The sequence below is a fragment of the Podarcis muralis genome, chromosome 1 (genome assembly GCF_964188315.1).
Source record: "Podarcis muralis chromosome 1, rPodMur119.hap1.1, whole genome shotgun sequence".
Taxonomy (NCBI): Eukaryota; Metazoa; Chordata; class Lepidosauria; order Squamata; family Lacertidae; genus Podarcis; species Podarcis muralis.
The window spans coordinates 68175456-68199047 of record NC_135655.1 but is presented as its reverse complement, the minus strand read 5'-3'; the positions used below and the strand labels follow the sequence as shown (position 1 = coordinate 68199047).

The 23592-nt window shown below is 44.4% G+C and overlaps 1 protein-coding gene and 1 long non-coding RNA gene across 5 annotated transcripts in view; one reads left to right on the top strand and one right to left on the bottom strand.

Moving 5' to 3' along the window:
* Window positions 1–9609: 9609 nt before the first annotated feature.
* LOC144328029 (uncharacterized) lies at window positions 9610–14195 on the bottom strand. The gene is made up of 2 exons (XR_013393244.1): window positions 13112–14195; window positions 9610–11771 (listed from the first exon to the last, which is right to left on the bottom strand). It is a non-coding gene; the product is annotated as an uncharacterized LOC144328029 (long non-coding RNA).
* Window positions 14196–14447: 252 nt separating this feature from the next.
* Window positions 14448–23592, top strand: part of AMPD3 (adenosine monophosphate deaminase 3) — a 31187-nt gene continuing 22042 nt past the window's right edge. Inside the window, exons 1-3 of one of the 4 annotated variants that reach the window (XM_028731395.2) lie at window positions 14448–14689; window positions 21032–21257; window positions 21412–21607. In XM_028731395.2, coding sequence (XP_028587228.2) covers window positions 14617–14689; window positions 21032–21257; window positions 21412–21607 — 495 coding nt within the window. In that variant the 5' untranslated portion in view covers window positions 14448–14616. Of the gene's footprint in view, window positions 14881–14959; window positions 15439–21031; window positions 21258–21411; window positions 21608–23592 lie in introns of those variants that run through there. The other 3 variants (XM_028731402.2, XM_028731420.2, XM_028731385.2) reach the window with 3 other exon arrangements.

The window sequence follows — 23592 nt, the reverse complement described above, 5'->3', positions numbered from 1 at the left end:
GGCTCCCACACTTTTCAACTTTTATATAAATGATATGGTGCCACACCTAGCACTGGCACAATCCCCCGGCCCATCAAATAGTAATAGGAAAATATCTTGTCTGCTGTATGCCGATGAGGTGGTATCACTCTCCCGATTAGGTCTTAACAATCTGCTTACAGTGTTTAGCATGTGCTGCAAGCAGGAAGCGTCGTGAATTACTCCAAGACCAAAATCATGGTCTTTGGGAAGCGTAGTCCCAGATTTAAATGGAAAATGGATCAGCAGAATCTGGAGCAAACACACTCCTTCAGCTATCTTGGAGTTCACTTCACTGAGACACTATCATGGAACTCAAAGCGCAGAAAGCTTGTGGGGCATTAATGAAATTCTATTTTACGGTGGGTGGTCAGTTACTAGAACCTGTGCTGAAAATCTTTGCCAGCAAAGTGGTTTCCCAGATGCTCTATGGAGTAGTGATATGGGGCAAGGACCCAAAGGCTAACAAAGCCTTAGAAATCGTGCAGAACAAATTCCTCAGGAAAGTGCTCTCGCTCCCCAATGGGACCCCAGCTGCTCTTCTTGGTGCTGAAGCTGACGTGATAACAATGCAGGCTAGAATTGATTACCTGTGCCTAAATCATGTGAAAAGACTTCAATCTCTTTCAGAGGAGAGATTCCCCATTATGGCTTACAGAGAACAGGAACAGACCAAATGCTGGAAGGCTGACACCCAATGCCTCTTGTCCCAATATCAATTACAAGATCTTCAGGTGACCATGAAGATGGATAAGAGGCACTTAAGAGACTTTCTCTTTAGGCCTGATGCAGAAAAGGATCTAAACATGATCGATTCTACCAAGAGCTCACCATGGTTCCCACTTATCAAAACGGAGCATGCCCGATCCAGATACCTGACAAAGCTCCCACTTGCCATACCAAGAATCACTTTTACAGAACTATGATTCCAATCGATGCCCTCGGTGGATGGTACGGCAAAGTACATTACGAAGAGAGACTCTGTCTGTGTGGACAACCCTGTGTCGAGGACCTGTGCCATTATTTATCACAGTGCCTGTGATAAACCCAAGAGACCGATTTATAAAACCCCTGTTTACGAATGGAACATATTTGAATAGGGTGGAAAGGGTGAAATGGCTGCTGAGCAACACTGACGACTTTGTTACTTATAAAGTAGCACTCTAAGCGCTGGCAGCTAAGAAGATCAGGAGGAAGGAACTAGATAAAATAGCGGTTAACTGCAAAGGGGATTCAGATATTTAATTTGGCACATCTTACATGATAATCTTCTGCTATTCTATTTTATTTAATGCAACAAATAATTTTAGTAGCCGTGACCGTGTTTTTATTTTATGTGTGGTGCCCGATGATTTTTATGGTTATTGTTGTTGTTTTTTGTTCTCCTTCTGAATGATGCCATGGCTTATGGCTAGTGAAACAAAAAGTTTAATTGAACTGATATAATGCAATTGTACTGCCATATTCACATGGCAAATGTGCATTTGGTGAATGCATGGATGAGGTTAGATAACTGGGTACCCGCCTGCGGTCCCCATCTCCACCTTCATGTGCCCACATGAAGAGCTGAATGGAACATGCATGTGTACAAGTTGTACACATACAGCTTCTCTCTACACAGTTTGGAGCATTGCAGAAAGCAGGGCAACTTTGCATACAGAGCCAAAGCATGTAGGTTCTGTTCAGATCTTCACTTAAAAGCATGGATATCTGGGTAGACGGGTACCAGAAATGACCCCGCTTTCCCCTCCACGCATTAACTGAATGCAGCTATGATGTGTAAATAAGAGACTAAACACAGGACGGCAGCACCTCTGGTATTATCTTCACTTTAATAAATCAGTTCAAACACGTTGACTGGCAAGTACAGTAAATCTTGCTGTCTCCTATAGGGCAGAAGATACACTAGCTGGGAGGCTATCGTATAAGGGAGAAGGACCACTGCATTAGTGCAATGCAAGATATGCTTCACCAGCACAATGCTTTCCTAACGAGGAATGTGAACCATAAAGGACACTATATCTGTTAGCCTACTGTCTGTCAAGCAACTGTCCAAGGAAGGTTCTTCTGGGTGCCTTTCACCTCTATATGAAATACGTTCAAAATTAGCCAGGACTGTGGCGCCCACAGACCTTTGTGTAATGTGCGTATTTATCCTTTCAGGCTCGAAGTAGAAGTCTCTTAGCAACCATAAGGGCTTGCAAAGGCCACTTTTGTCAACCTGCTGTTAATCCCCACACTACAGGAAAGCATTTTGAAAGAACATGAACATCTGCAAATATCAATTTTGTATTTCATCAATTCAAAATTGATGTGGATAACAACTACAGACCAAATGAATTTATCACTGTACATCATGTGCTTCAATGAGGCATTCTCAGCACTACACCGCCAACATCTATCTTATTTACATAGTGTCTTCCTATACAGATGTTGTAGCGTCCAATATACTCAATATATATATATATGGCTCAATCTCAATTTCAAGTCTAAGGAAACATTCTGTATAAATTCTAAAGCAACTTCCCATTTTTTTAAGGCTGTATGATACTTCTACACCTCTCTGAACTTCTTCCTTAACAAATACCATTAGAAATTTATAAACAATAGTTACAGGATTAGCTCTCTGTAATGATCCAGTCATTTCCATCCAACAATTTAGCAGATGCCAAAATGCTCAAAGTAGATGGGCCATAGATAGACACCAGCAAATGTCATGATTGAAGATGCTGCCATTCTGCGCTTGTTGGTAATTGATAGTGAAGTTGCAATGTGGTGCTTTGTGAGGGCTTGGCTTTGAGAAGCAATTGCTAAATAATTGGAATGAATGAAGCTAAAATTCAGAGAGCTGTATGAGCAGTGGTTGTGATTCTTCAAGAATCCCTGCAGTTCGATCCCTGTCATATCCTGTCAAAAATGGGAACTCAGCCTGAGATCATGAAGAGCCACTGCCAGTCAGAAATGTAGAAAAAAGTGGGCTAGGATGATGGCAAAATGTTTTCAGATGATAGACATTATGGGACCTAAGCCAGCCAGTCATTACAGGCCTGTCTAAGGCAAATAATCACACTTTCTTTTAATGTTTCATTGCACTCTCTGCCTTTGCCTTTCTTCTTGAGGGGGTTGCTGAGGAGGCAACAGCAGCAGGCAAGGCATTCCTTGGAGGCTGGATCTGCTGCCCCTGTAGATCCTGCCACCCGAGATGGTTACCCCACCTTGCCTCATGGGTGGGCCGGCCCTGTTCCCTGTCACATCTACCTCCTTCCTCATGAATTCTCTCAAGTCACATTCATGTAATAACTACAGCATTTCAAATATGTTATTTTTCTGGTGACATTAAGCAGAATGGCTCCTCTATCCCCTTTCTCTCCACTTCAACTTCATTGAAGCACTTTTTTTTTTTGCATGCGGGAGGGCAGGTTAGTTAGAGAAAACAACATTATCAGGCCTAAAATAAGTGCTTCCAGCTCTGCACCCTATTGTTGCCTGTAACCATAGGTCTGTTTAGGCTGCACACTCAGCCGCTGGGCTGTACAATGCCTGGCTGATAATTGCACAGTAATTGCTACATTTTGAATGAGCTGTTTCAGAGGATTATAAATCATTAAATAGATCTGGAAGTAGCACAGTAATGGAACATTTGCCAATTTTACTGCAGTTTCCAGGCAAAAGGAGCCAGCCTACTAATTTCAGATAGAAGGTGACTGTACAATCATTTTCTTCTAATTTCAGATAGAAGGTGACTGTACAATCATTTTCTTCTAATTTCAGATAGAAGGTGACTGTACAATCATTTACTTCTAAAAGTGCTCTTGATGTTGTGGATTTTGATTACTGGTTCATCCTAGATGAGTCACAAAATTGTCATAGAATATGAGTGCTAATTAATGTTATGAGGGCCAGCCCTATCATTAGACAGAGTGAAGCAGCAATCTTAGGCAACAGATGCTGAGAGGAAGGGGATGTCAGTGAGGTTTGGAGGACAGATCTCTCTCTTTGCTCCACAGCCTGCTTTGACCTCCCAAGCTAGCCTACTGTCTTTCAGTGCAGTGGAGAATGCTGTCCCATTTCTAGTATGGAAATAAGATTCAACTGCCAGTACAATGGGCTTCTCTTTGTGGAATGGGGCAGGTGTGTTGCCATTTTGTTCTTTGCCTCATGCAGTGGACTGTCTTGAGCCAGATCATCATCAGAATAGTCTTCTTATTTATGGTTTGAGCCCCATGTCGGGCAAGAAGATTCCTGTACTGCAGGGGGTTGGACTAGATGACACTTATGGTCCCTTCCAACTTTACAATTCTATGATTCTATGATGCAGTGGTTACAAACTCTTTCAGATCTGCCGGTATCTGCATAGCAGGAACACCAGTGGGCAGAGCCAGCAGCTGTTAAAGGAAACCTCCTTTAGGAGAGGGGCTGGAAGGAGCCACTGGAGGTGTGGGGAGGTGAGAAATAACTGGAAAGTGAACTAAGATGGAGTTCTCTTGTACCTAAAACACAACAAGCAGTTTCCAGCATTGCTTTATAATACCAGAAGTAACGCAGTAATGTCCCATTCACTCGTGGGCATGAGCTTTTCCTGGACCTACAGATGGTCATTTAGCACATCCAATCCAACCACACCCTCAGCTGGTGCACAACCTGGACACCATAGGACAGGTTAAGCCAACGTGGTGCCCTCCATTGTTGTCCTACAACTCCCATCAAAAGAGTGCAGGTTCTCCACTCCTGCTCTAATTAGATTTCAGCCCAGCATTAAACACTGATTGAGCAGTCTGCCTTATCCCCCTTCCCTGCCGTTTTCATTTCTCCAATGCTGCAAGTGCACTTATTCTATTAATAGCCCTCCTTCTTGAAAGCAGAAACAGCTTTGCAGCCAGGGTGATAGGAGGAGCGAGACTGGCTGGACGTCAGCAAGTGGACACTAAGGCTACTGTGCTAACCCCACATATCTGTGGGAGTAAGCCCCACAGAATTAAGTAGGACTCTAATAGAATATGTCTGAGTAGGATTGCAGCCTTAGCTCTCTGCATGGTATACGCAAAACTTATTTCCCCCCAAGATCCGTCTGGGAGTGAAGATTTTATGTCTAAACAAAATGAGACAAGTGTGCTTCCAGTGTAAGCTCAGTGCACAAATTATATATGTTTGCAGATACCAATAGAGAGCTGCATTAACTTTCTAGCTAAGCCTGCCTTCAGTCATTAATATTTATAGACATTTGGGTTTGTCAGTCATTTTGCCTGGATTATTTCTTGCCCAGTCCTGCTTAGACCTACCTGACCACACAGTCTTTATCAGATCCTACCTGTGGGCCTGCCCCACCTGTCAGACTCTCAAGAAGACATCAAGTGAAATGAGCTAATAACACTGGTTGCCCAGTGACTCATCTGGGTATGAACGAGCTCCTATCCTGTCCTGTTCAAATAATCTTGAACAGGCAGCACATTTTGCAAACTAAACACAATAAAATAGTGGAACAGCTGCTCATTATAAATCACTGATTGAGACTTGTGCTGATTTTTTAAAAAGCGTCTCCATCTTCATTTGTAGAGATCACTTGTTGCTTCCATGGAGTGCTTTCTAGTCCTGCATCATATCTGCCTGCACTGGGTTTTATTCATACTATGTAGAGAGAGGTCAGCTTAAAGAGAATCTTCTTCTGATACATAAAGTAAAATGGAGTAGGTGTTGGGTGCCACAGGCCATCTGTTCCTGTAATAGTTCATATTGTCAGGAAAAGCTATGAAGAAAAGTTTGCCCAACCTTTACTGGGCAGCAGGCCAGAAACTGTGAAATCTACTTCCTTCTCCAACAAAACTAAGACTGGGGAGGGGGAGAAATGGCTTGATTAAGCAAGCACTAAGATGTGAAGTTTCCTTAATCCAGCCTGGCTTCAGTTGCCTTTGCAATAACTCTCTTCCCTTTTTGTCTGAGAAATATACTTTTTCACTGCCTGTGGAAAAAATAGGGCTATCCATTCTGTGAAATGTTAGGGCAGAAATACATCTTATGGGGCAACCGTGGGATTTCCAGACTACATGCCTAGTTTTTCATTATTATCAAAGATTTTCTTCATTTACAAAAGTACATGCCTCGTCTCTTTTTTCAAATTGGCAGGAAAGTTATAGTGCATCATCAGGAAAGTGTTTAACCCTTGCCCCGCCATCTTCTTCTTTCAGGCTGGGTCCTCCACTCCATCCCACTTCTTCGCTCTCCAGCTGGCTCTTAATAATAATAATAATAATAAGCTCATAATTTAGCCCAACAGAAGGGAGAGGCAGGCATAAGGAAGAGCTCACAGGGAAAGCAGACTGGAATAGTGGCACCCACAGGCAGGGCAGAGTAGCGGTACATATACTATAAAGTCAAGTCACATTTGGGAAGACCAGGTCAAGACAGCTATAGCCAGCACAGTTTGAGAGCCAGCAAGGTGTAATGGTTAGAGTGTTGGACTAGGGCCTGGGGGACCAGGGTTCAAATCCCAACACAGCCCTGAAGCTCATAGGATGACCTGGGGCTAGCCACTCTTTCTTTCAGCCTAACCTACTTCAGAGGGTTGTTGTGAGGATGAGATGGGAAAGGGGAAAACATGTATACCACTCCTTGGAGTAAAAGTGGGATATAAACGAAGAAATAAAATAAATAAAGCAGAGTCAAATCCAGTCAAGGCAAACATACCCACCCACATTTCTCTGATGAAAATAGGGACATCCTATTCCGATGATGATGTTATTATTTATACCCCGTGCATCTGACTGGGTTGCCCCAGCCAGATGGGCAGCTTCCAACATATATAGGATAAAGGGACCCCTGACCATTAGGTCCAGTCGTGACCGACTCTGGGGTTGCGGCACTCATCTCGCTTTATTGGCCGAGGGAGCCGGCGTACAGCTTCTGGGTCATGTGGCCAGCATGACTAAGCCACTTCTGGCGAACCAGAGCAGTGCACGGAAACGCCGTTTACCTTCCCGCCGGAGCAGTACCTATTTATCTACTTGCACTTTTGGGCATGCTTTTGAACTGCTAGGTTGGCAGGAGCAGGGACCAAGCAACGGGAGCTCACCCCATCGCGGGGATTCGAACCGCCGACCTTCTGATTGGCAAGTCCTAGGCTCTGTGGTTTAACCCACTGCACCACCCGTGTCCCTTATTCCAACATATATAAAAACTTAATAAAACATTGAACATTAAAAAAAAAAAACAACTTCCCTATACAGGCCTGCCTTCAAATGTCTTCTAAAGGTCGTAGAGTTACTTATCTCCATGGCTTGGGGGTTGCAGAGTCTCATCTTCCTGAATCAGGGCAAGTACTACATAAACCAGTCAGAAGTGGACATCCCTGTGAGAATGGTGACTCGCTTATTTTAACCAATGGAAGGGAGGCTGCCGCATCAGGGAGATGCTCTGAACTCTTCAGAGGATTGCTCAGATTATCCCTGCTCCTGGCCCCGCCCCCTTTGAGGATCTGTCTGTGCCCTTAAAGGGCCACTGTCTTTTTTCTAGGGTGGTTGGCTCATAAGGCAAGCTGGGAGATGAGGGCTCCCCCTGGGAATGAATCTTCTGAATCTGAGTAGTCCTGTGAGACATTGTCCTCCTCTGGCCTGGAGTGGGGGATGGTGGCCCTTCCAGAGCCTCTACTTCAATGCCATCATCTGCGCTTGTGTTTGGGCTATGGGTGGGGATCCTCGCAGGTGGGTGGATGTGAACTGACAGGCAAGGCAAGGCTTCAGCACCACTCACCAGCCTACCTCTTCTCCCTTGCAAGTGCCACACTGTTAACCAGCAGGCCAGCATTCTATATGTAGGGTGAGAGCAAAAGGAGGTGTTATGTTGGCAAATGTGTGGTCTTAGCCATGCATTTGCTCAAGTAATGGGAGTTTAGGGATCAGTAGGCAAGAGGGAGGGATGCTGAACCCCTTCCATGCCTGCAGGGTCATCTTTCCTCACTTGAGGCTGTTTCCTCCTCCCCCCCCCCCCCTACCTTCCAGGGCGTTTGGGAGCCCAGATGAGGGGTGGGGATGTCATTGCTTGTTTTCCTAACCACTGTGTTAGCACTCTGATGAGGGAGATGCAGCCCACATTTCCTTCTCAAAATCATTCCGAAAGACACAGTAGAAATGCTGTTTGTCAAGGGAGGAGGTGACCCTGTTCCCTAGACTTTATGGTACAGCTGAAGATGTTGCCTTTCATTGACCATCTCCTTGCCGGGTGCAGCTTGAGTGAAGTGTTCTGCCTGTCTATGCTGCCGTGTGGAAAGAAGCTGTTTGCACATAAAATGCAGCCTGACCTTTTCACCTCTTCTGCTAGTTTCTATGGTATTGGGGGGTGGGGCTGCAGAGCATGCAATTTGCTTTGAAAAAACTGATCTTACTTTTCTGGTCCTGCCTATCTGGTGGCTTGTCTGTTTCCCCTATGCTGCGTGTGTATATTGGTAAATCAATAGGTATTGCAGTAATCATGAGTCTCCAGTGGTCTTTCCCACATTCAGGCAAACCCTATAATGTTGCCCTTTTAGTTCTTGTCACCTGGGGAAGTAGGGCACCATAGTTTGTGACAAGAGTCCTGCCCTCCACTAAGCCTAGAGAATAAGGCACCTCCCTTCCTAAACACACAAAGTTCCCAATTAAATCCTGTCTAGCAAGGTGAGAGATGGGTTGTGGCCATGTAACCTTTTGAACCCCCAAGCTGCTAACGGATGCCTGCAGCTTCCAGCACCAGAGGAAGTTCTGCAGCATTAGTTTGGATTAAGTGTAGGATTAGTTAGTTCAATATGCTGATAAAGTGTTTCAGTTCCATTTTGGGGCTGCATACTCTCTCTCTCTCTCTCTCCCCCCCCCCCACCATTACATTTTTCAAAATCCTCCATCTGAATGACCTGCTTTATTTGATATCTGGGCTGCACTGGTTTCTGAACACCCTACAGGGCTGGTTTGCCCCCAAGGGCTGCTTGGGCTGCACCACTGGTCGTTAAAGTGTCTGGGAGAGGGGAGGGGAGACAGGAGTCTTGTCAAGCCAGTGACTTGGAATTCAGCTGTTTCCTAGAGGAAACTCTAGAGGAAACCAGCATAAAGCATGGGCGGGGGGCAAATCCTGTGCCCCATAAGCACCTGGCATTAGCAGACAGAAAGGACTACGATGGGTTCCCCAACGCTACTACCCTAGCAGGGTTGGCACTGGAACTAGGGACCGCCCTATGGTTACGTATTTCACATAAAAAAAGAAAGTAAATGTGGCTTCTTCTCAATACTTCCTCCTCTTCCTCAAATCCTTGAACACAGTAGATACAAAGAAATCCCCTAACAAGAATCCACTGTGTTACGTAATCTAATATCTGCCTGAGCAGCTTTCATTCCTTGCATAACTGCTGTTTACATAATATCAATGAGGTCACAACAGATAAAACCCCAGCAACTCAGATGTTTCATATGGTATATAGGTGGGAATGCAGACTGTGCTTGCAGTAGAAACGTGAAGAAGTGTGGTTTCATCCTACCTAAAGAATCTGCTGGATCCCTTGTGACCACTGATTTTGTTTGTTTCTTCCATTTTGTGGGTCACCTTCCAATAAAGCTTCTTAAAACAGCTTAAAAATCTAAAAGCAATTTAATACATTTTGTGAGAATGGAATTTAATCCATATCTGATGTCTAATTACTTTGGAGGGGGGATGTTTTCTAAGCAATATTCCATAGTATTATTACAAACAATAAAATTGTGTACAGTTTCTTTATCAGTGTGGAGGTTTTTTTATTGTTAGTTGTCATACTGTTTTGAAAATTCATATATGAAACATAAATATAGCCTATTTAAACAACTTATATCCTACCCTCTAGTGTAAAAATATTTCCAGGGTATTACTTCTTCATGCACAAAATGTTTGTGGTGAAAGCCACCAATTTAGATGGCTACGGGATTAGACAAATTAATGGATATTGAATGAGGGACCAATCCTATAGAAAGATCTGCAAGGATGAGTAGGGCTATGATTCAACAGATCACTGTCCAATTTAATTCCTTCATCCTCAGCTCAGTCAGATATGCCTGCATCCTTCATGTGACCTGGCAACCTTGTGTAAATCAAGCCAGCAAAATGGGTGGTGTAAATCAAATACTCTTTTAGAGGCTCGTTTGCCCTCTGCCAGGCTGAGACTGTCTCAGTCAGCTCCATTCCTGAATGGGGCTCCTGGTGAGCTTTATGCTACCTTAACTTACACCAGAATTGCTTTAGGCCAGTTTCTTGTGTCTCAGGCTATCAGCAGCTATTTTTTATGATGGCAACATGCTTTATCCAGAATTGGGGCAGCCTGCTCCTGAATATCAGTGGCTGAAGAGCATCAGCAGGCAAGGGCTATGTTGCAGGAGTGGGGAGCTTGTGGATGTACATGAAAGAACTGGAGATGTTGGCTTTCATCCCCAGCCAGCATGGCCAATGGTCAGGGATGATGAGATTTGTGGTTCCACAGGCTCCCAACTGCTGCCTACACATATAGCCTGGCAACTGGTTGTTCACTGCAGGGAATAGGATGCTGGAATTAACAAGCCTTTGGTCTGATCCATCAGGGGTTTTCTTGTGTTCTTACAATTGAAATATAAACAAAAACATAGCAAGAAACATACTGGTATGTTGCCAGCTGCTTGTTATTTTTTAACATACATGCTCAGCAACTTCATTATCAGAACAGATAATATCATTAACTAACGGTGCCACCTTACAAGCCGTTTTGAACTCTGTGAGACTTGCATCTGAGTAGACACACATAGGACTGTACTGTAAACTTTGAGGCTTGGTTAAGAAGTCAGAGGTGAAATGAATGGAAAGAGAAGCCAAAAATTAGCCAAAGGTGAAATAGCAACAAAACTTAGGAACACAGAATGTTTACATGCACACAGAAGATAATATCAAGGCACAGAGATTATTTCTGAGGCTCTTTGGAAAGTATGACGTTCATAAGATAATGTCACCCCCTAAATATGGGAAATATTAAAAATAAATAGTTACAGGTTTCCAGAGCTGGTGTGGTATGTGAAGAAGCAGCAACTCTGCATCTATGATACTATGGGACACGTCTACATACAATGTCATCTTTTAAATGAACGTGCACTTATTTGCTTATGTATTATGAAATATATTGATATTGATTCATTGATTTGTTTCTTTTCTTCAAGCTTGCCAATGCTGACAGCAGCATGGTGAAGCACCCTGGCTAGAGGGAAAATATGGGAGAAAATTGTATGAATTGTAGGTTTATGTTTTTAAAAATAAATTCAGAATAATATTTGGCCTATCTAAAGTATCTATGGAATGCTGTAGCATTATGGTGATGAACACAGTGATATATTAGGTAAAGGTAAAGGGACCTCTGACCATTAGGTCCAGTCGTGGCCAACTCTGGGGTTGCAGTGCTCATCTCACTTTATTGGCTGAGGGAGCCGGCGTACAGCTTCCGGGTCATGTGGCCAGCATGACTAAGCCGCTTCTGGCGAACCAGAACAGTGCACGGAAACGCCATTTACCTTCCCGCTGGAGCAATACCTATTTATCTACTTGCACTTTGACGTGCTTTCGAACTGCTAGGTTGGCAGGAGCAGGGACCGAGCAACGGGAGCTCACCCCATCACGGGGATTCGAACCGCCGACCTTCTGATTGGCAAGTCCTAGGCTCTGTGGTTTAACCCACAGTGCCACTCGTGTCCCTTGTTTCTTTTCTTCAAGCTTGCCAATACTGACAGCAGCATGGTGAAGCACCCTGGCTAGAGGGAACATATGGGAGAAAATTGTATGAATTTTAGGTTTACGTATTTAAAAATAAATAAAGAATAATATTTGGCCTATCTAAAGTATCTATGGAATGCTGTAGCATTATGGTGATGAGCACAGTGATAAATTATATTGGGGGAAATGTGTACTGTACAATAAATTTTCTGCCTCAGCAAGACACTTTTAAAAACCACATTCATCTTACTAAAGGAAGCGCATGCCTTAACCCTTAATTACCAACCCAGACACAGGCTGACATCCATTTAGGCTTCATAGGCACACATCCCCAAAGGTGCTTAGTCAGCAGCTCACAAACCTTTTCGGCTCTGCCAGGCTCAGTGGGGTGCAATCCATCCAATGTAGAAATAAAGTAAATGCTCCCACTACTCTCACCAGCTCTAAGCAAAAAAAAAAAAACAAAAAAAAAAAAAACACTGCCTGCAGTGGAACTGCAGGTAGTGCATCATTTTTAAATAGGAGATGGTGGGGCTCAGTCTCCCTGGAGTCAAATGCTGCGGATGGTTAGTTCTGCCCTCTAATTTCAAGTGCGTGAGGCCTGGCCATTACTCAGTAGTGAAGGGCACGAACTCTGTATATTTAGAAGTCCCACATGCAGAACAGGTTGTGGAACTATATTCTAGGCACGCATTAAGTCCTGGCCAGAACCAGCCTCATAGAAAACTCTCTTAAGTCAAATAATACTTTTTTTTATTTTTAAGAACCAACTTTATTTTCACTGAATGTTATGGGGACTGCATCCAATAGAGTTTACACTGGCTGTGATCCAATGAGCTACTTTAGGAATGCTGGAGGGCTTGAGTATGCCTAGAATGGTTTTAATTTGAAAAGTGAAACACAGCACTACATATTTCGTTCCACACCAGAAATTTCTTTTGAAAGTCACCTCAGTTGCAAAAGGAGCTTGCAATGTGGCATGGGGTGGTACTATTGGATTTCCTCAGCCCCAAGCTCACTGCCCTTGGGGAGGACCTCTAATATAATATATTCTATTGTTATGAGCTGGGGGTGGGGGTGGGGGTGGGGAGTGTGGATGGAACCCTGGGTTGCCTTCCAGAACCTGTGATCCTGCATCCAGGACAGTAGAATGCAAAGGAAGCTTGCCAAACCAGTTCCTTTATCAAGGTAATGGCTTTGGCTGGCTGGCTGGTTTTAGCATAACCAAGTAAGTAATTCTGCTCAGCTTCATTTATTATGAACGCAGAAATTTGGGGTCCCCTGCAAACCAGTGCAAAATGCAATTTTGGGGTTCGTAGTCAATTAAACTATTCTGTGTCATACAACTAATGAGTGGGCCTTTCCCCAAGCAGCTCACCTAGCTCGCTACTTGGCAGAACAATAGCCATAGTTGTCTGTAGGCTGGAAGCAGGTTAAAAGTTGCAGACAGAGAAAGATGTCTTGCTCTTCCCTTGTTAGACTTCAGGGCTCCCCTGGAAACCTAAAGCAGAACCAAGATCTGTGGAGATGTTAATGCTGTGAGCCCCTCCATCCTATACACAGGTTTCTTATACAGTATGTGTGAATAAAACCATGTATCCTAAAATCACAACAAAGAATCCACAAGTGAACACTGGAACCCCTGGTGCCTCTCACGGCTTGGAGACTGGGGTGGTGCGTGACGATATTTTCTGTGTACTGTTAGTTCCATGATATAATATAGAATCTAGGGTCTGCAGAGTTCTTGTTTTATAAATGAATGGAACTTGCTGTCCCAGATCACGCCCGCCCCCTCCTGCTCCAGCAACCCTTGAACACATAATAGCAAGGAATTCAATCTCACACCCACCCAAAGCGAAGGTCGTGTAAATCCAACTGATGTCAACAGAAGAGCTATGTGCATGTTTAAATCTCTCCAGGTGAAATCAATGGCCCTTTAAAAACGTTCCGCTTTGTCTGGATCGGGTCCAATAACGGCAAGTTACTCTTGCCTAATGTTTCCTCAAGGAGTTTTGGATGGGTTTCAGCTAAATCATGATAACGTTTATTACGACGCTAACACAGCATTGTGCGGAAGGCTGCGGTCAAACCACCTTCCTGCGGCAACAGGAAGCCTTTCTCTGGACGCGAGCCAGAGCCATCGCTTTCGGGTTGCCTTTGCCCGCAGCGCGCTTCAGCTCCCGTCCAAATATGTGGACGGTGACTCAGAAGCAGCAAGTCCCACAGAGTTTACTTTGCAAGTCCTGTTGGCCTCAAAGGGTCTTACTTCAGAGCAGATCCCGACAGAATTGCACTATTATTTGCTCCTCCATAAACGTGCACACGATTGCAGCCTCAGGGCTAGGGTGGCCCCGAAGCAAAAGACGAAAAAAGGCTCCTGCGCCTTTAACAGACGCGCAGACTTTTTGCCGAAGAAGTTTCTTTTTCGCCACAACTAATTAAAGGCGCAGGAACCTATTTGGCCTTCGCACATCGCAACTTGGCGCTTGAATTCAAAGAAAGTGACGCGCGTCAGGCTTCCTTGAATTCAATGGTCAGGCAAGCGACGCCACACTCTCCCGTGTTGACGCTCCGCGTTGGTTATCTGCCCGCAAACAGCGAGAGCGTCTGGGCCGAGGAATCTATTTTCCTCTGGCTGCGAGACTTTCGGTGTCTGCAGCCGTGCGAGGCGCTGATAAGCGGGGCGCTCAGGAGACAGGCGCCCTCTCAGCGCAACCTCGGGGAGACACACGCTACTGCAGCCCAGGTTACGAAGCGCCTCAGCCGGGAAGGGCAGCTTCCCCGCAAGGCGTGCCTACGCGGCCTGGCGCCCTCTCTCCACCAGAGGGACTGAGCCGGCGGCGCTTAGTAACCTGAGCCCTCCTCTTCCTTGGGAGAAGTTTCATGCTGGCGCTGGAGAGGCTCGAGGAGGAGCTGCCACTCCTGTTGCTGCCGCGAGAGCGAGGCGTGGAGAAAGGTGGGTGCCCGGGAACTGGCTACCGCTCGACTTTTTCCTGACAGACCATCTCGCCAAGGACACCCCACTGAGGTAGATTCGGCGCAGCTACGCCTTGTGTGTCTGTAAATTGCGTGTTCGCGCGCTCTCTCCCCCGTTGCCGCTCAGTGCGCAGGGCAAAATAGGACGACGGAGGGGAGTTTCAGCGCTGGGTGAGCATCCCGGGTGAAGCAGCTCCGAGAGGCGCGGGAAGAGAAAATGGGGCGCCCCCCGGGAGGGGGGATGCGAAGCGGAGAGGAGACGAGGCAGCCCGTCCTGCGCCTCCGCGGGAAAGGCGCGCGCTAGCGGGGAGCAGATGGCGCCTGCTCTCGCCTCGCCAAGGATGGGGCCGCCTTTGCCCAGGCAGGAGGCAAAACGTTTCGCCCCCGTCAGGTTGAAGCCTGACCCCTCTTCCCACCCCCCACCCTCGCCGCCCAGTCCTTCCCGGGCTGGGGAGATGACTCCCATCCCAGAACAGGGGCGGGCAGCGGGCATTGCGCGGCCGGCCTTACTGCCTGGCTGTGCTCACTGCGGGAGCTGCAGAGCGCAGCGGGAGTGCGGCAGCAGCAGCAGCAGCTGGCTCCGGCGGCTCCTCCCTCTTCTGCTTTCTCCTCCGGCCAGCCGGCGACTGACTCCTGTCCGCTCTGGCTGGGGGAAAGAAGGCTCCTTGCCTGCCGCCCGCGCCGGCGAGGCTCGGCGAGCGTCTGCCATGACTTTCCCCGGGGCGCTAGGTAAGTGGCGGCTGCTTTCCAAGCAGGAAGTGAACGGGGCGGGCATGCAAGAGCTGACCTTGCCGGGTAGCAGCGGGTTGCAGCCGCCGCCAGAGCCGGAAGAAGCTGGGCTGGCACCTGCAGCAGACCTGCTCGGCCGGGGAGAGCAGCCTGTATCCTTGGCTCCCATCACTAGGAGGAAGACCCGTCGCCATCCCTCCCAGCTCCATCGGCTCCACGTCCTCCCTGCTTTCTTCGCCACAGCAGAATGAGACTCATTTTTATGGCATGCGCTCATGAAATATTCAGGATCCCCCATAGCTGGGTTCCTGAATCAATCTTCTGAAAGAGGAAGAGCGATAACAGTTCCTGAAGAGGTTGATTGAGGACAAGTTATTTACCTATCCTGGCCCCCCCTCCAAAAAAAATCCCGAACAGAAACGGTATACTAATAATTCATTCTTATTTTAGAAAAAACCATTCTGGAAACTTCAGGTTAATGCACTGACTCATTTAGTTCCCACGGTTTCCAGTTGTAGCTTTGGCCTTATTCATCTTGTTGCTCTGCTTCTCCCCTCCCAAAACAGAGCAAGCCATTTTTGGATTTGGAAATCATAGTAAGTTTCTGGATTTTGCTAGTTTGGTAAGAGCAGGGACATCAACTAGCCTAGTTTGCTCCTTGATTCTTGAGTACAGCAGAGAGCTAGCCTTGCATGTTTAATTTATTGTATATCGCCTAGAGGATTTATATGGCGAGGCAACTAATAAATGTCAAAAATAAATAAGTGTTCACTGAATTCAAATAATAAATTAATAATAAATTAAAAACTTATTACCTGCCCTTCATACTAAGATGCCAGGGCAGGTCACTTTAATTTAAAATGCAACCTTCCAAACAGTTTGAAATAAATTACAATTACAAGAATAGGGTGGGTCTTAAAAAAGTACATTGCAAGTGTCAAAGGCCAGGGTTGAGAGACTGCATAGTGAAGGTGTCAGACACTCCTCTGGGGATAGAGTTCCACAGTTTATGGGATGGCTCAGAGAACACCCTCACCTGGATCACACACACCACCTCTCTAAGGGTGCTGAAAGTACCAAGAGGGAACTCTCTGCTGATCTTAATACCCAAGAAATTATGTAGGGAAGGATGTGGTCTTTCAGTTATTTGGGGTCTAAGTCTTTAGGGCTTTAAACATTTCATGAGCATCTGGGCCCAGAAACAAACTGGCAACCAATTCGCTGTTTTAGAACAGGGATTTAGATGAGATACTAATGGAACCCAAGGCTGTAATCCAGCTGCTGCATTTTAGAACATTTGAAGTTTCTGAGTCATCTTGAAGGGCAGCCCCACACTGAGCACATCACCATAGTGCAGCCTGGAAGTTACAAGAGCATAGAGTACAGTAGCCAAAGAATTTTTGTCCAGAAAGAGCCATAGCTGCCAAACTGTAGCTGTAGCTGAAAAAAATGTACTCCTAGTCACACCTTCCAGAAGTGTGCAAGCCCATCCAGAACAGTCAGTCCCCCCCCCCCCCCGCATCCTGGACTTGAGAACTCAGGACATGAAACACATCTGTCTTTTCAGGATTCAAGTTTAGTTAATTGGTCCACATCCAGCCCACTGCTGCCCACAAGAACTGGTCTTAACACCTTAACTGCCTCTCCCAATTCTGATGGAACAGAGAGAGTGAGAGCTGGGTCTTGTCTGCATAATGATGATACCTCACTCCAGATATCCTGATAGTATATCCCAGGTGCTTTGTATAGGTATTAAATAGCAGGAGGACAAGATGGAACCCCTCCCAGGTCTCACAACTCTGTCTGAATCTGTGCAATTCTGCCCCTCTAGTGTCTCAGTGTTGTTACAGCAGACCTCCAAATGTGTCAGAGTGCTAGTCTCTTGGCCAGATAACAAAAGCCCATTCACCGCTTGGAAAAGCTCCGCTACATAGCTACTTGTTGATGCACTGGTGGCAGAGAAGTAAAGTGTTTTTTTGCCACTGCTATGAGGAAACTAGTGTTTGTTCAGGGTTGGCTTAGGATTTGCATCACCTATACTCTTACCTACCAACACTGCTTCATTTCATGCTGGTTACTAGAATACCAAGGCAACCTAAGTGCTCCACAGAAATGGTGAGGGGACCCAGGAATGGTTGTGTCAATGGCTCTATGCATTTCACCATTCCATAGTGAGATGAGAGCCTCATTAGGAGTACCAGCCATGTCAGCTGGAAAATCCCCCCAAGCATTCAGGTTTCCATAAATCTCCAAGGGTGGGGAATCTCACACCTTGCAGAGTGGAGTAGCTGGGTTCAGCTTTAGCAATGGTAAGAGGACATGGGTTTCTTTATCCCTACTTTCTTGCTTAAAGGAATGCAGGCTGAGACCTTGGATGGATAGTGGCAAAATAAATATTTATTTTAGTCTACATCAGGGGTGGGGAATCTGTGGTCCTCCAGATGTTGGATTCCAGCTCCCATCAGACCCAGCCAGATGGGCTAATGGTCAGGGATGATGGGTGTTGTCCCACAGGTTGCCCATTTTGAAAAGACTTCCTGGGACACTCAAGAGCTTTGGTCTGAGCAATAAAAGACACCACCTGCGTTACAAGACTTGATTGTTCTTGGTGGATAGTTATAGACCTGGACTTAGACCTTGTACAATATGTTGGTTACAATAGACTTAGCAGAAAAGCCAGTTAGAAACCTTGTTGCAGAGACCAAAAAAGGGGGAGGAAGGGAAGGGAAACATCCTGTGCAGTACAAAGAAATGGGAATGTTGAAATACTTTGGCACCTTATTTATTAGCAATCACTAGAATATATCAACATGTAATGTTTGAAATTGTTCTTAGACTGAAAATAAATCATTTCCCAAGCAGCCATCACAGCTAGTAGCTATTAATAGAAGATTGTTTCCCATTTAACAACAAGCTCAGATGCCAACAGTTGGAAAGTGGAGTCATGCATGTAGGAATAGCATCACATAAAGACTGTTCCAAGTTACACAACTTTTGTTTTCAGGATAAATGTTTTCTTCCTCGTTCTCAAAGCAACACTGATTGTCAGGGTAAGGCTCCTAATAATGCTAAGCCCTTAAAAACCCTTTGATTTCAACAGGAGATATTTCAACACATGCTTTAACACTTTCACTGAAATTAATAGGACTTTAAAGTGGTTAGAGTTCAGCCATGCCTCTGGCTTTGAAACCTGGGATAAATTTAGAATTCAATGCCCAGACCTACATTTCCACACAGGGTTTTTAAAAATAGTTTATTGGTTCATGAACACTTTTAGCAGGTGTTAATAGAAACTTTGGCTTCATGTAGTAACTGACAAGTACAAGGAATTGCAGATGCATTTAAAAAATTGAAACTAAATATTGCAAGGTTATATTCCAGAGTAAATATTATATAGCTCATTTAAGAGGAATGGTTGATAAAAAATGGACTTTAAAAAAGGAATGTTAAAGAGTTTTCTTTGTTACTTAAATTAAAGCTATTCATGAATGAAGGTTGTTTTGGTTTGTATAGAGAATGCAGTAAATATCTTATGGGGGAGGGAAAGCTTTTTAAAATTACTATTAATGCTGATATTTCTCTTTCCCCACATAGAGTTTAAAGACAGAATATAATCAGAGATTCAGTTTAAACACTCTTCCTCTTATAAACACAAATTATTCCATTGCAAAATTGCTTGACATTTATGATAGAAAAATGGTATGAATTAGAATGATGAATATTTGCTATCATATGAAACCTTCAACAGTTTGGCTGTGAAAGAATGCTAGGAGGTCACTTGAAATAATAAATAAGCAATTTATTATTTATGTTTTGCTCTTTTACAGTCACAACCAGAGTGGCTAGATGCGTATATAAAATTCAACCATAAAATACAACTAAGTTGGTTTTCCTTAAATCAAACGCAGATTTTAAAACACAAGATACAATTCAGACTGAAATTCAGGCAGTAACAAAATTAAATAGGACTTCAAAAGATTAAAGACCTGGAGTGAAAGAGATGTTTTCAAATTCTGTTAAAGGATGTCTGTACTGGGGGGCTGATGCAGCTCAATTGGAATAATGTTCCAGAGCTGTATTGGCACCATTTAAATGGTACTGTTTCTCATGCTGTCTCATGATGACACGGAAGTGGTACCTCCGAAGCTGATGCCAAGGGCCAGGTAGCTCATAAATGGAATTCAGTGGTCCTTAATACAATCTTAAGACAATCTGGTTGTAGACCAGGGTGGCCCTATTTTTAATACCAAGTGGATCACAAGACTACTTTGACACAGAACCCATTGGCCACACCCTGCCTTGTCACCCAAGGGAGGAGCTGGGTTTTGGTAAGGAGGCTTGAGGCTCTGGCAGGTTCCTAGAGCTCTACCACCTTCTTCACAAAGCTGTGCTAAGTCCTAAGCACAGAGGTGCACAATACAAGGAAAGATGAATCAGCATTATTCCTTAAACCTGTTGAAATCAGTGCAATTACTCGTGTCTGATCAAGGATAAATCTAGTTAAGTTCAATGGAGCGGGCTTCCAAGTAGGTGTAATCCTATGCCACTTACTTGTGGGTAAGCCCTACTGAACTCAGACTTATTTCTGACATGTATAAGCTTTGCATTGCTGCATGCCACATACGGCCGATAGTAGATACAATTTAACGTTGGCCTGTCTAGTTGAGCTTCATTTATTTCAATAGGACTGAGGTGTGCCTAATACATGCTGGATTGCATCCATTATTTCTAAGTATTACTAGTTTCTGGTGGATATTGCACCAATTCACACAGCCAAATGATTGAGAAAATACTGTGCATCTAAATTCAATACAGCGTAAGTCAAAGCAATCACTGCTCACCCCAAAGCTACAGTGCCCTCCCAGAGCTGCTAAAAGTGAGTTGAGAGGTTCTGTGGTAATTGTGGATGGAGTTGTGAGATGGGTGCTTAATGAAGGAATCATTCAACCACTTCATCACACATTGTACTTCGTATAAATAAGCTAAATTTGTGTTCTTTGTTTAGTCAGCCCAATTCATGAAAATTGACTTGTGCTTCAGTAATTGCCACAATCTAAAACTGTGCTGTCTTGCTTTATGTGCCCAGTGAGTCTTTTATTTTCCTCCCTTGACAGCAGCCTGCCACACGGTTTGAAATGCCTATTTTGTAACTCTGGGAAGTTTCAAATGTGATTTCTAGGGCTGATGTTTGGAAAGAGTGAGAAACTCACAGTGCTTTACACTTGCACACAGCTAATGAGGCTTATTTAAAAAAATGCATTCAAAATGTTTAGGATTGGAGTATAGTGACCATAGGCATCAGAATCAAAACTAGAAAATTTGAAATACATCATGCAGGAGTGAGTAGAGCATTTCTTCATCTGATTTTGAAAATTCTTGTTGAGTAGTCCTAAGCTCCAAAACTGGTATTGCCATAAAATAAAATTCTTGCTCTGGTGACTGTTAAAAGAACATCGTGTTCATTGTAAATCATTACAGTGGTGTAAAATTGCACAATTTTTTAATGAGTCTAGGATTAACTAAAAGGACAGTGATTTATTTTTGATAACTAACTGTAACATGTAGCCTATAATTCCGTATTTTCCCCCCTTAGCTGAGATGCCCAGACAGTTCCCAAAGCTAAACCTCTCTGAGGTTGATGAGTCGGTGCGGCTTCTAGCCGAAAAGGTTTTTGCCAAAGTTCTTCGAGAAGAAGACAGCAAAGATGCCTTGTCACTATTCACCGTGCCTGAGGATTGCCCTATTGGGCAACAAGAGGCGAAAGAAAGAGAGCTGCAGAAGGAGATGGCAGAGCAACAGTCGTTGGAAACAGCGAAAAGGTTTGTTCGATGACAATGCAGAAGTAACTTAAAGTCTTTAGTTAATATGCATAATGGCAGGACATTTTTGAAGTAAAATTTAACCATAAAGCTGATTTTGTTGATCTCGAGATGTGTCTTACTCACTTACATGTTGTTTACTATGGAAACTTAGGAAGAAAAGTTTCAAGATGATTCGGTCCCAGTCCTTGTCGCTGCAAATTCCACCACAAGAAGTGAGAGCTCTGTTGGACACCCCAGTTGTGTCTCCTCCTACTCCAGTGCTTCCAGGTTCTTTGCAACCCCCCCAAAGGATGTATGATGTACCAGAATTTCAAAGAGTTACAATTAGTGGGGATTACTGTGCTGGGGTAAGGAATCTGTCAATTTTTCCTTTTTAGAGAGAGAGAAAAGGGAAAAAAATGTTAACTGTTGTATGCTTGTGTAATGTGAAATTAAATTGTTCTTTTATAAAGCTTATATTTGCCTAGTTACTCTAGAGATTGTATTCCAGGGCTAGAGAACCTCTAGCCTGCCAACCCCCTATTCTTTGGCACCTCTAAAGCCATTTTGACCCAGCCATGCTCACCTGACCTACACCTGTCATCCGTTGTGGGGCAGGTAAACCTGGCTCAGCTGAAAGGGGTTTGAAGGCACAACTGATTGGCAGTACCTGCAGAGGGCGTTGCAGGCACTGCCAACCAGCTGATCATTGGGTCTTTCATAGCAATGTGAAGGCCCAGAAACCAACATTTTCCTTCAATTCTCTCCCCTCCCCATTCTTTTTCTGGGCCTTCTCATCTCTGGTCTTGCAGAGCACTTTGCAGTGGGCTTTGCAAAGCACTCAAACTGGTTTCAGAATGTGCAGGCAAAAAAAGGATCACTTGACAACACTGTGATCTCAGGTGACTGACAAATAGTCACCCAACTCACCTGTCAGATTTGGCCCACAGTTTCTAGGGAAAATAACAGTCTTGCCTGTTGGTCAAATTCAGTTCCCCACCCTTCTCTGTTCAGTAGACATGTAACACTTGTCTTGTCAATTAACAAAAACATGATGCAGTATTGAAATCTTGCTTGGGAATACAGATATAAGTTATTACCTGTGTCGGATGTAATATAAAAAATGACCTGCACAGGGGTCAAAGGAGGCCTTTATTCTCTCATCCTCTTTTCCTCCTGGCCTTCAGTTAGGGGCACAAACAGCTGAGCAGATTATAACATGCCCAAATAATTACCTGGAATAGGAGGCCCATACATACCTCCCACGGTGACTTCCATATTCCATTTGTGCAGGTAGGCGGTTTCTTGTTGGTGTATATGTAGCCGGTGCACGTATGAAGCAGCACTTGGCTCTCCAACTTCAGATAATGATCAAACATGTTGACATGAACATGTATTGCTACCTGGCAGAGAGCTGAGGTAAAGGGGTTCTCTTATCCCAAGTGAGATCTCTTCCAGCAAGTATTGTACATCCTGTCTGATCACATTGCTATCATTTCCAAAACTACTATATACAGGTAACTCACATCTTACGCGAGGGTTTCAGGGGGCCACGAATAAACGCACAAACACATAAAGCAAGAAACCCCTGGAACTGCCTACCCAACCCACTGCAAAGTGGAGGAGGGCTGCTCGCCTGGCTTTGGGAAGGGATGTTGCCAGAGCCCGCTTGCTCTGCCTTCCTGAAGTTGAGTAAGCCTGTGCTTGTAGCTATGTGTGAGTGGGTTTTGTCCACTCTCCATTTATTTATTCCCATCAACCCCCTCCGTTCATAGCTGCAAATATGTAGGTAAAAGAAGCGTAAGATGCGAGTTACGTATATATCCAGGGTGCTGGTAACCTGGGCTAATGGACATACTTTTTTAAAAGCTTCAAGATGCAGCTAAAGTTCACCATTACATTACTGATCTATGTAGGGAAGTATTAAGACACAGGTGGAACTGTGCATGAAGTATTTACATGTTATCATAAGAAGCCTTTTGCTTCATCTGGAGGTAAATGCATGAAGAATTTTGATTGACAATATAGGGTAGATTTGACTGTTTCTATAATGGTTTGGTTCACTGGTCTGCCTAGATGAAATCCTAACAACATTTGTAGGCTATATTGAAATCTCTAGGTCTTAATGCCTGTCACTGAGATGGTAAATATTGAACAATTTTACTTCATGATACAAGTGGAGGCTGCCACAATTGAATGCTCATCCAAATACAGATTTTCTTCAACATAGTTAATAAGATTTCAGAGAACAGTCTCCTCCATGTTGTACTAGTTTTCTGTGGGTAGAGAATACTTGTGTATAGAGGAACACCCACTTACAATCTACAGTAGTACGACCAACACATTGATTTAT